Source organism: Piliocolobus tephrosceles, chromosome 5 (assembly GCF_002776525.5).
Source record: "Piliocolobus tephrosceles isolate RC106 chromosome 5, ASM277652v3, whole genome shotgun sequence".
In the NCBI taxonomy this organism is placed as follows: domain Eukaryota; kingdom Metazoa; phylum Chordata; class Mammalia; order Primates; family Cercopithecidae; genus Piliocolobus; species Piliocolobus tephrosceles.
In genome coordinates this window covers 5054445-5067452 of record NC_045438.1, presented here as the reverse complement: position 1 = coordinate 5067452, position 13008 = coordinate 5054445, and the positions used below count along the sequence as shown (strand labels likewise).

The following is a 13008-nucleotide window of genomic DNA, read 5'->3' as shown; positions in this document are numbered from 1 at the left end:
GACCCATCCTTCCTCAGTGGGTGGGGCTTCCCTGCAGGATCTCTAATAACTCCAGCCAGAGGCTCAGGGACAGAATCCAGATCTCCCTGGGCCTGAGCCCCTAGGGGTAGGGGTGGCTGCCGTCTCTGCGGACCAGCAGACTTAGCCTCTCCTCCTGGTAGTTCGGAGGAATCTGCGAAGCCCAGACAAGTGGGCTTCCCTGCAGCGAAACACACCCTCTCCACCAGGGGACAAAGTGCTTCGTTAAACGGGTCCTGCTCTTGGTGCCGCACAACTGGGTGAGACCCTCCAACAGGGATTGTCAGGACACTCTACACAGGAGCCATCCTACTAGCATCAGGTTGGTGCCCCTTGAGGTCAGAGGTCCCAGAAGAAGGAGCAGACACCCATTTTTGCTGCTCTCCGGCCTCCTTGAGTTACATATCCAGGCGTGGGAGCAAATCAGTTGAATAAGGCCTAAAGTGAACCCCAGAAAACTGCAGCAGCCCTACAGAAGAGCGATCTGACTATTGAAAGAAAAACAAACAAGCAGAAAGTGACAACAACTGCATCATCAACAACAACAACAAGGGCCCCCATAAAAAAACCCATTCAAGGGTCAGCAGCCTCAAAGACCACAACTAGACAAACCTACAAAGATGAGAAAGAATCAACGAAAAAAATGCTGAAAACTCAAAAGGCCAGAGTGCCTCTTCTTCTCCAAATGACCACAATGTCTCCATCAAGGGTGCAGAACTGGGCGGAGGTAGTAAAAACTGTACAGTAGTAAAAACCTGTAAAACTGTGATGAGCTAAAGGAGCATGTTCTAACCTAACGCGAAGAAGCTAAGAACCTTGATAAAAAGTTGGAGGAATTGCTAACTAGAATAACCAGTTTAGAGAGGAACATAAACGGCCTGATGGAGCTGAAAAACACAGCACAAGAACTTCATGAAGCATACACAAGTGTCAACAGCTGAACTGACCAAGTGGAAGAAAAGATACCAGACTTTGAAGACCACCTTATTGAAATAAGACTTGCTGACAAGAAGAGAGAAAAAAGAATGAAAAAAGCCTACAAAGCCGGGTGCGGTGGCTCAAGCCTGTAATCCCAGCACTTTGGGAGGCCGAGACGGGTAGATCACGAGGTCAGGATTTCGAGACCATCCTGGCTAACATGGTGAAACCCCGTCTCTACTAAAAAATACAAAAAGCTAGCCGGGCGAGGTGGCGGGCGCCTGTAGTCCCAGCTACTCGGGAGGCTGAGGCAGGAGAATGGCGTAAACCCGGGAGGCGGAGCTTGCAGTGAGCCGAGATCGCGCCACTGCACTCCAGCCTGGGCGACAGAGCGAGACTCCGTCTCAAAAAAAAGAAAAAAGAAAAAAGCCTACAAGAAATACGAGACTTCACAAAAAGACTGAACCTATGGTAGCTTGGAGTACCAGAAGGAGATGGGGAAAATGGAAACAAACTGGAAAACACACTTCGGGATATTATCCAGGAGAATTTCCCCAACCTAGCAAGACAGGCCAACACACAAATTTGGCAAACACAGAGAACACTATGAAGATACTCCATGAGAAGATCAACCCTAAGAACATAATCATCAGATTCTCCAAGGTTGAAATCAAGTAAAAATTGTTAAGGGCAGTCAGAGAGAAAGGCCAGGTCACCTACAAAGGGAAGCGCAGCAGACTAACAGTGGACCTCTCAACGTAAACCCTACAAGCCAGAAGAGACTGGAGGCAAATGTTCAACATTCTTAAAGAAAAGAATTTTCAACCCAGAATTTCATATCCAGCCAAACTAAGCTTCATAAGTGAAGGAGAAATAAAATCCTTTCCAGACAAACAAATGCTGAGGGATTTTGTTACTACCAGGCCTGCTCTGCAAGAGCTCCTGAAATAAGCACTAAATATAGAAAGGAAAAACTGTTACCAGCCATTGCAAAAACACACCAAAGTATAAAGATCAATGACACTACAAAGAAACTGCACCAACTAGCATGCAAAATAACCAAATAGCATCATGGTGACAGGATCAAACTCACATAACAATACCTACCTTAAATGTAAATGGCCTAAATGCCCCAATTAAAAGATACAGATTTGCAAATTGGATAAGGAGTCAAGACCCATTGGTGTGTTGTATTCAGGAGATCCATGTTACATGCAAAGACACACACAGGCTCAAAATAAAGGGATTGAGGAAATTTTACCAAGCAAATGGAAAGAAAAAAAAAAAAAAGCAGGGGTTGCAATCCTAGTCTCTGACAAAACAGACTTTAAACCAACAAAGATCAAAAAAGACAAAGAAGGGCATTATATAATGGTAAAGGGAACAATTCAACAAGAAGAGCTAAGTATTCTGAATATATATGCACCCAGTAAAAGAGCACCCAGACTCATAAAACAAGTTCTTGGAGACCTACAGAGACTTAGACTCCCACACAATAATAGTGGGAAACTTTAACACCCTACTGCCAGTATTAGACAGATCAACAAGACAGAAAATTAACAAGGATATTCAGGACTGGAACTTGGCTCTGGATCAAGTGGACGTAATATATGTCTACAGAACTTTCTAGCCCAAATCAACAGAATCTACATTCTTCTCATGCCACATGGTACTTATTCTAAAATCAATCACGTAATTGGAAGTAAAACACTCCTCAGCAAATGCAAAAGAGCTGAAATCATGACAAACAGTCTCTCAGACCACAGTGCAATCAAATTGGAACCCAGGATTAAGAAACTCACTCAAAACCACACAATTTCATGGAAATTGAACAACCTGCTTCTGAATGGCTCCTGGGTAAATAATGAAACTAAGGCAGAAATAAATAAGTTCTTTGAAACAAATGAGAACAGAGACAATGTACCAGAATCTCTGGGACACAACTAAAACAGTGTTAAGTGGAAAATAAGCGCTAAATGCCCACATTAGAAAGCCAGAAAGATCTAAAATCACCACCCTAACATCACAATTAAAAGAGCTAGAGAGGCAAGAGCAAACTATTCCAAAAGCTGGCAGAAGACAAGAAATAACTAAGATCAGAGAAGAATTGAAAGAGATAGAGACACAAAAAGCCCTCCAAAAAACATCAACGCAACCAGGAACCATTTTTTTAAAAAAATAAAATAAATAACAAAATAGATAGACCACTAGCTAGACTAATAATGAAGAAGACAGAGAAGAATCAAGTAGACACAATAAGAAATGATAAAGGGGATATCACCACTGACCCCACAGAAATACAAACTACCACCAGACAATTCAATAAACTCCTCTATGCAAATAAACTAGAAAATCTAGAAGAAATGGATAAATTCCTGGATGCATACACCAAGACTAAACCAGGAAGAAGTTGAATCCCTGACTAGACCAGCAGTCAGCTCTGGAATGGAAGCAGTAATGAATAGCCTACCAACCAAAAAAAGCCCAAGACCAGATGGATTCACAGCTGAATTCTACCAGGAATACAAAGAGGAGCTGGTGCCATTCCTTCTGAAACTATTCCAAACAATGCAAAAGGAGGAATTCCTTCCTAATTCATTTTATGAACCCAGTATCATCCTGATACCAAAACTGGGAAGAGACACAACAACAACAACAACAACAACAACAAACTTTAGGCCAATATACCTGATGAACATCGATGTAAAAATCCTCAATAAAATACTGGCAAACTGAATCCAGCAGCACATCAAAAAACACATCCACCACGAACAAGTAGGCTTCATCCCTGGGATGCAAGGCTGGTTCAACATACGCAAATCAGTAAACGTAATCCATCACATAAACAGAACCAAAGACAAAAATCACATGATTATCTCAACAGATGCAGAAAAGACCTTTGATAAAATTCAACATCAACACCTCTTTATGTTAAAAACTCTCAATAAACTAGGTACTGATGGAACATATCTCTAAATAATAAGAGCTATTTATGACAAACCTACAGCCAATATCATATTGAATGAGCAAAACCTGGAAGAATTCCCTTTGAAAGCAAGGATGTCCACTCTCACCACTCCTATTCAACATAGTATTGGAAGTTCTGGGTAGGGCAATCAGGCAAGAGGAAGAAATAAAGGGTATTCAGGAGATTTTGGGCTGAGACGATGGGGTTTTCTAAGTATACAATCATGTCATCTGCAAACAGGGACAATTTGACTTCTTCTTTTCCTAACTGAATACCCTTTATTTCTTTCTCTTGCCTGATTGCCCTAGCCAGAACTTCCAACACTATGTTGAATAGGAGTGGTGAGAGAGGGCATCCTTAAAAGGATGAGTTTGTGTCCTTTGTAGGAACATGAATGCAACTGGAAACCATCATTCTCAGCAAACTATCGCAAGAACAGAAAACCAAACACCGCATGTTCTCACTCATAGGTGGGAACTGAACAATGAGATCACTTGGACTCGGGAAGGGGAACATCACACACCGGGGCCTATCATGGGGAGGGGGGAGGGGGGAGGGATTGCACTGGGAGGTATACCTGATGTAAATGACGAGTTGATGGGTGCTGACGAGTTGATGGGTGCAGCACACCAACATGGCACAAGTATACATATGTAACAAACCTGCACATTATGCACATGTACCCTAGAACTTAAAGTATAATAGTAATAATAATAACAATAATAAAAAGAAATGAAAACAGAATAAATCAAAGTCCAGTGAAATTACATGACATATTCTGTTAAAAACATGTTTTAGTCTACTGAATAAAAAATTAAAACTGGGGAAAAAAAAGGGTATTCAAATAGGAAGAGAGGAAGTCAAGTTGTCTCTGTTTGCAGATGACATGATTTTGTATTTAGAAAACGTCATTATCTCAGCCCAAAAACTTCTTGAACTGATAAGCAACTTCAGAAAAGTCTCAAGATAAAAAAAATCTATGTGCAAAAATCACAAGCATTCCTTTACACCAACAATAGGCAAGCAGAGAGCAAAATCATGAATGAACTCCCATTCACAGTAGCTACAAAGAGAATAAAATACCTGGGAATACAGTTAACAAGGGATGTGAAGGACCTCTTCAAGGAAAACTACAAACCATTGCTCAAGGAAATAAGAAAGGACACAAATAGATGGAAAAACATTCCATCTCCACAGACAGGAACAATGAATATTGTGAAAATGGCCATTCTGCCCAGAGTAATTTATAAATTCAATGCTATTCTCATCTAACTACCACTGACATTCTACACAGAATTAGACAAAGCTATTTTAAATTTCACGTGGAATCAAAGAAGACCCCATATAGCCAAGACAATCATCCTAAGCAAAAAGAACAAAGCTGGAGGCATCATGCTACCTGACTTCAAACTATACTACAAGGCTACAGTAACCAAAATAGCATGGTACTGGTACCAAAACAAATACATAGACCAATGGAGCAGAACAGAGACCTCAGAAATTACACCACACATCTACAACCATCTGATCTTCAACAAACCTGACAAAAACAAGCAATGAGAAAAGGATCTCCTATTCAGTAAATGGTGCTGGGAAAACTGGCTAGCCATATGCAGAAAGTTAAAACTGAGCCCATTCCTTACACTTTATACAAAATTTAACTCAAGATGGATTAAACACTTAAATGTAAAACCCAAAACCATAAAAACCCTAGAAGAAAACCTAGGCAATACCATTCAGGACACAGGCATGGGCAAAGACTTCATGACTAAAACACCAAAAGCAATTGCAACAAAAGCCAAAATAAACAAATAGGACCTAACTAAACTAAAGAGCTTCTGCACAGAAAAAGAAGCTATCATCAGAGTGAACAGACAACCTACAGAATGGGAGAAAATTTTTACAATCTATCCATCTGACAAAGGGCTAATATCCAGAATGTACAAGGAACTTGAACATATTTACAAGAAAAAGACAACTCCATCAAAAAGTTGGTAAAAGATATGAACAGACACTTCTCAAAAAACACATTTATGCAGCCAATAAACATATGAAAAAAGCTCAACATCACTGATCATCAGAGAAATGCAAATCAAAACTACAATGAGATACCATCTCACACCAGTCAGAATGGCGATTATTGAAAAGTCAGGAAGCAATAGATGCTGACGAGGCTGTGGAGAAATAAGAACACTTTTACACTGTCGGTGGGAAAGTAAATTATTTCAACCATTGTGGAAGACAGTGTGGTGATTCCTTAAGGATCTAGAACCAGAAATACCACTTGACCCAGTAATCCCATTATTGAGTATATACCCAAAGGAATATAAATCACTGTGCTATAAAGACAAATGCACACATATGTTTATTGCAGCACTATTTACAATAACAAAGATACAGAACCAAGTCAATCCATCAATGATAAACCGGATAAAGAAAATGTGGTATATATACACCATGGAATACTACGCAGCCATAAGAAGGAATGAGATCATGTCCTTTGCAGGGACGTGGATGAAGCTGGAAACCATCATCTTCAGCAAACTAACACAAGAACAGAAAACCAAAAACCGCATGTTCTCACTCTTAAGTGGGAGTTGAACATTGAGAACAGATGGATGCAGAGAGGGGAACATCACACACCAGGGCTTGTTGAGGGATAGGAGCTGAGGGGAGGGAACTTAGAGGACAAGTCAATAGGAGCAGCAAACCACCATGGCACATGTATACCTATGTAATAAACCTGCACGTTCTGCACATGTATCCCATTTTTTAAGAAGAAATTTTTAAAAAAGAAATATTCAGAAATATTCTAATATGATTAAATATTTTTAAATGAACATTTGAAGCTTTTATTAGTGATGGATTTCATGAATTAGTGATAAGATTAACAATATGTCTCAACTTGGCACAAAATAAGTGATAAATGAAAATAAAGAAAATTATTATAAGTTTTGGAGCATTTTTCCTCCATTCTTTTTTTTTAATTTTTAATTTTTAGTTCTGGGGTACATGTGCAGGACATGAAGTTTTGTTACATGGGTAAACATGTTCCATGGTGGTTTACTACACCTAGCAATCCATCACCTAGATATTAAGCCCACATGCATTAGCTATTTTTCCTAATGCTCTCTCTCCCCCTACCCCTCTCCCTGACAGGTCCCAGCGTGTGCTGTTCCCCTCCTTGTGTCCATGCGTTCTCATTTTTCAGCTCCCACTTGTAAGTGAGAACATGCAGTGTTTAGTTTTCTGTTCCTGCATTAGTTTGCTGAGGATAACGGCTTCCAGCTTCATCCATATCCCTGCAAAAGACATGATCTCATTCCTTTTTATGGCTGCATAGTATGCCATGGTGTATATGTACCACATTCTCTTCATCCAGTCTAATGTTGATGGGCATTTGCATTGATTTCAAATGATTCCTCATTGTGAATAGTACTACAGTGAACATACGTGTGCATGTATATTTGTAATAGAATGATGTATATTCCTTTGGGTATATACCTAGTAATGTAATTTCTGGGTCAAATGGTATTTCTGGTTGTAGATCTTTGTTCCCTCCATTCTTATAGCGCTCAACTCAAAGTTAAGTTATATCTCTCAGAACACTAGTTAATTTTTAATGAACTTCGTATATTTTTCATTTTAGTATCTCAAATATAGTAGCCAATAAATATTTTTTGAACATTCAGTAACACTATTTTCATACAGTTATCACCACAGAATTGTCATAGCTAGACATGAAATAAGGATACTGGAAGAAGAAATAATTTTGCCCAGTTCTGGATCCAGCCAGACCCAGCCAGTGTTATTTCATTACTGCCTGCAAGGTCTCCTACATTTTCTCAATTTCTTCATTCAAGTTCTAGGAATAATAATGTACTGCTTTTAAAGAACAATTTCATATATCTCTAGGATTAGTGAAATAAGTGATAAGAAAGGAACTGAAACAGAGTTTCTGAGTGTTGAGTATGTTAGTACTCACCTTTTGTCTTAAAGCTTTCTGGAAGTGAGGTACTATTTTCTCCCGTCTTATAAACCACCACTACTCTGACATTATATGAAGTATGAGGTTGTAGATTTGTGATATTACAGACATAAGCAGGACCTTGGCTGCATGAAGTTTTAACATGGCAAAACTCATTGTATTTCCACTAGAAAAAGAAGTTTCAATTAATATTTTTGTTTCTCTAAGAAAATATTCTTAAAACACAAAAATGTATAGGCTTATAGCAAGTGATTAAAATTTAAGCATTCTTTTCTATTAAAGAATACGAACTTCTTTATGAATGATCCCAAACATTACCCCACTGCCTATAGTCATTTTGCTTTTTATGACAAGATATAACTGACTTACATGACCGTTCATGGGAGAAGCTCAAGGTGGGACATATACCTCTGACTATATATCACTGAGGAAGATTCAGAGCTACCACTTCTTGTTATCCCAAAGGGTAGATACCTACATTTAATCCGGATGGCTAAGAATGCAAATCCACAGCTGTGGAACAACGATGGATCAAAACAACAGTACTTTCAAATCCAAAGGATTTGTTAATTTCATAGCAATAATATTTTTACATGTTTTGATTATATGTAATCTTTGATAAAGAAGTCCACAGTGACTTACAAACTAAGACATTGTTTTTCTCCTAACACCCTCTTCAGACATGTAACCAGAATTCTTTATTTTTATACACTGGAAGCCTACATAGCCAAAAGAAGAAAAATTTTGCCCACTATTATGAAGCTACTAAGTAGCAAAGCTAGAAGCTAAATACAGAAAACCTTGTTTTCATTCCACTTTAGACATTGGGCCTCTAATTACAGGTATCTGAAATTTCTTGCTCTGTGACATTGCTTTTTAAAAACCTATATATTTGGATCCTTAGTATCACGATTTGAAAATGATAATTTCTTAGCATACAAATAGGAAAAGACAAAAAGATATGGCACTTTGTCAAGGGTTCTTGATATATTTTCCCTCGTAGAGGTTCATGAAAAGGTCAGTTTCCATAAATAAACTTAAATTATATCTTCTTTTTCACTTAACACTTACGAGGTCACACCATTTCATTAAATGGACACTTTATATTAGTTTTCTATTCAGTAAGGAATGATTCTCTATAGCATTTTCACTCAGTAGACCACTATGTACAATAAGAAAGGGGAATAAGGGAATGGAAGGAATGAAAACTTAAAAAAATAGAACTGCTGATGTCAGGAACATGGCCTGCACTAAACTCATAAATGTAGGAATCCCGCTGAGACATATAGCTTAATAGCTTAATGAAACAGGTGCATTGAATCCATAATATTTACTGTGAACCTCAGAGAGAGAAATTAATTCCTGGCCAAAAAAAAAAAAACAACGGCTTAACTCTTTTTGGTTCTCTCTCCTTCACGATCTGGTGGAGAAATTACCTATGGTGAATAGTCTAGCTGACCCAACATTCCAAACCATCAAGAAATTTTCAGAGCTCCTTGAAGTGTCAGGAGATGTCTGACCAAGGGTACCGCTGGAAAACAGTAGAGTGTTGGCATCACCACAGCAATGAATGTCTGGGCAGACCACCAACTTGGAGAGGTACCACAGGATATCCCAGTAAATCACAAGGGTGTCAGGACTTTCCATTTGTCAGAGGCTGACAAGTGCAGGAGTGGAGGCTACCATAGAGGGATTTTCAAATTATTTGAGTGGGAGTGAGAGGGAGCGTCAGCTAAGGCGTCTGAGAGTTTGGAACTTCATACACTTGTGGTTCTGATAGGGATTTGCCTGAACAGCTGAGAAAAATACAATTTAAATGGGCTTCCATGAAAAAATTATCAAAGAAAATTACTTGTTTCCTCCCCATTTTAAATATGTTCTTCTTCTATATACTTTTGTGAGTTGCTTATATTATGTAGAATTTAAGATCTAGATCAAGCTTGTCCAACTTTCAGCTTGTGGACCACATGTGGCCCAGGACAATTTTGAATGTAGCCCAACCCAAATTCGTAAACTTTCTTTAAACATCATGATTTTTTTAAGGGAATTTTGTTTAGCTCATCAGCTATCGTTAATGTTAGTGTATTTTACATGTGGCCCAAGACAGTTCTTTCAGTATGGCCCAGGGAAGACAAAAGATTGGACACCCCGATCTAGATAGAAACTTCACCCTGTGCTCCAGTTCCCTCATTTTTCAGATAAGGAAATTTTGACAGAAATGACAGAGACAAAGTTTATTGTTTTCTTCCTGTTTCCTTTCTTAAAAAATCACTAATTAAAAAGACAAATATTCCCTTTTATTGCCCACTCCTCAGAGTTTCAGTGTGGAGTTACGGCATCATTCCCAGCTGTCCTGTCATTGTGAGATAGGTTCAAGTTGTTCAAAAGAGACAGCACTTTCTGACTAGATAGCACTCATCAACCGTTGCAGAACCACAGACTTTCACTGTACTCATAGTTAGTATTTGTAGATGGCCACTCATGTACAAATGACCCTATCTTGTATTTGCAGCTTCATCATCTTCTAAATGGTCTGCCTGGAACCTGTGTTGAACAAGTGTGTGAAAACAGAAGAAGTTTAGAAACAAAAAGCACTGCATGAAAGTCATGAGAACTGGACCAGGAGATCACTGTCTGCTGTCCTTCTCCCCAAACTTTAAAGAGTGGGATGGATGACTTAATGACTCCTATTCCTTCCACAGACAACACCCTAATAGGACTGCCCTAGGGAGAAGTCAGCCCTGGGATTTTTCTCTGCCTGGTGACATCTGGCATCTGTCTGGGTCTCCATTTCTGATCAATAAGAGGGTAGGCTAGGGTGTCAATTATCTCTAAAGTCTTTTCCCATTTCATTTCTTTGATAATCTTGGAAATGAACTTTATATCCTTGACTTTAGACTGAACTGCATTAAGTTTACTAAAATAGATGTCATTTTAAAAGGCACTCCTCCAATTTCTCCAATTTAACCGCATTTTTATAAGATGGCAATTTTTTAAATAGGCAACAAATCATCAGAAACATGCTCAATGGAAAAAGTCCAATTAAACTATGGTTTTTGAGTTTATTAACCCAATATTCAGTGTTGTTCCACAGTTTTCATAGTTTTTATTTATAAAGTATAAGATCACAAAAATATCTTACATAATAATTTTTCAACATCCTGGGGAATAACTGCATTTTTAAGAAGTAGTGAGGCCATGCTTATACTTATTTGCTTTTTGAGTTACCACTGAACAAAACACTTCCAACTAATCTTTAAAAATATGTACACATACATAGGCCCAGAAACATACAAACATGCACATGCAAATATATAACAGTTAAAATAACAAGTAGCAATTATGAAAAATAATCAATTTTAAGTTTATCACCATAAAAGTCAATGTAAGCTTTCCCCATCAATGAATTAATCAGGTTAATTGATGCCTTAAAATTCAGTGGGTGGTTTCTTATTGGTTAAAGCATGAAAAGTCTTGGATGAAGAATCATTTAAAGTTTGCCAGCCAACAACAAAACTACTTTAGAATAAGCTGGTTTTATGGTTTACTTCTGTCTTGTTACTGCACAGCCCTTAAATGATGAAAAGAACATTTCTAAACAAGGTTTTGGTTTTTTGTTTCTTCAGTTCTTTTTCATTTTGTTTTCATAGAAAACACCAAGTTACTATGGGCTTTAAACCAGAGAACCCCGCTAACATCCAAACTAAGTAAAATATTATAAAATTAGTACACTATAACTTACACCCTTTTACATAACGTCTTTTAAAAGCAATTAATCTCCTTGAGAATTCTTCCCACCAGAAATTAGTCTGGATAACTTACTGCTTCTGCATGCCAAACATAAATCAATGAAAGTTGTCAAATATATTGTTTATTTATACATGAGCACGTTCTTGATGTTGAAAAAAGGCCTTTCCAATTTACTCTACATCATAAAATAAAGATTTGCATTAAAAGTCTACCTTTTGTAGTTCAGCCCAAAATCTGATGAGGTTAACATTCGATGGAGCCTTCCAATTAAATTGCAAACTAGTGTTCTCTGGAACCAAGGAGTAAGGTTTCTCTGGTGTGTTAAACATTTCCACAGTGACAGGATGACTCTCTGTACACCACATTTCCTCAGAGTGGCAGGCAAGAACCTTTTGGTAAAAAAGAAAAATTGCTCACCCTTTTGAGAGCCTTGCACTTGAGAATGACAATAAAGAGTGCCTAGTATACTTACTGTACCTTTAACACATAAATGTTTCCACCTGACAGTCTAGTAACAAGGAGAGTGAGCCTTCCATTTGGAAATTCACTTTGTCTTAGAGGAGTTTCCGGGATTAGGGCCAGGTGTGAGATTGCCAACTGATAGCGGACTGATTCTTTAGGTCCATTTGGCTTGTGAGATTCTCTCCAAGATATAATGAGGCTGGTGTCTGACCGCACAGTTGTATTAATGAGCTGCACTGCCTCTGGTACTGAAATAAATAGCAAGGAATGATAAAGGATGCTGCAATAGCGCTGAAAGATGGAAAGAAGTAATGGAGTTTGGGTTGAAAAATAATCATACGGTATGAGCAGAATAAAGAACAGATGTCCAGAAGAAAGCCAGCCTCTTCTGCAATGGTAGGTTAACAGGCTGCCTAAAGGGCTCCCACTTATTTCTGCCCAGTGACCAAATCATTCTCTGACTCCAGCTCCAGGATATGGCAAATGGGGAGTAACTCAATTTGGGTGAGTTTTCTGAATAACATCAGCGACATCTGAAATAAATGTCATCACCTCATAATAATCACCACCTCATCAGCTCTTAGAAAACCTTTTTAGACCTATTGTCTTTAAGGCAATACTGTTGCATAACTTTACACCTCAGGCCTCAGCAAAATTCACATAGAAAAAAGGCTTAGTTTCTCTATAGCTCACCACATGTACAGAAACCTATGAGTATCTGGAAAAAGAGTGACACTGTGTGGTGAGACCAAATAATGTGTTTCTTAGTCAAACAATATTGATTTCAATGTTTTACCTCCTAGTTGCTTTCTATTTTGATAGAATATTATTAGTCAACTTCAGGGGTTAGAGTAAGGGTCAGCTCAAAGTTTTCTGCAAACACATTTTTCTTATTAAACTTAAG

The 13008-nt window shown here is 38.3% G+C and overlaps 1 protein-coding gene across 1 annotated transcript in view; it reads right to left on the bottom strand.

The window, feature by feature from the left end:
* ROS1 (ROS proto-oncogene 1, receptor tyrosine kinase) overlaps positions 1–13008 on the bottom strand; it is a 142127-nt gene that overhangs the window by 42278 nt on the left and 86841 nt on the right. The window contains exons 29-31 of the mRNA XM_023218993.2: positions 12120–12352; positions 11855–12031; positions 7890–8058 (exon numbers count right to left, since the gene is read on the bottom strand). Coding sequence (XP_023074761.2) covers positions 7890–8058; positions 11855–12031; positions 12120–12352 — 579 coding nt within the window. The remainder of the gene's footprint in view (positions 1–7889; positions 8059–11854; positions 12032–12119; positions 12353–13008) is intronic.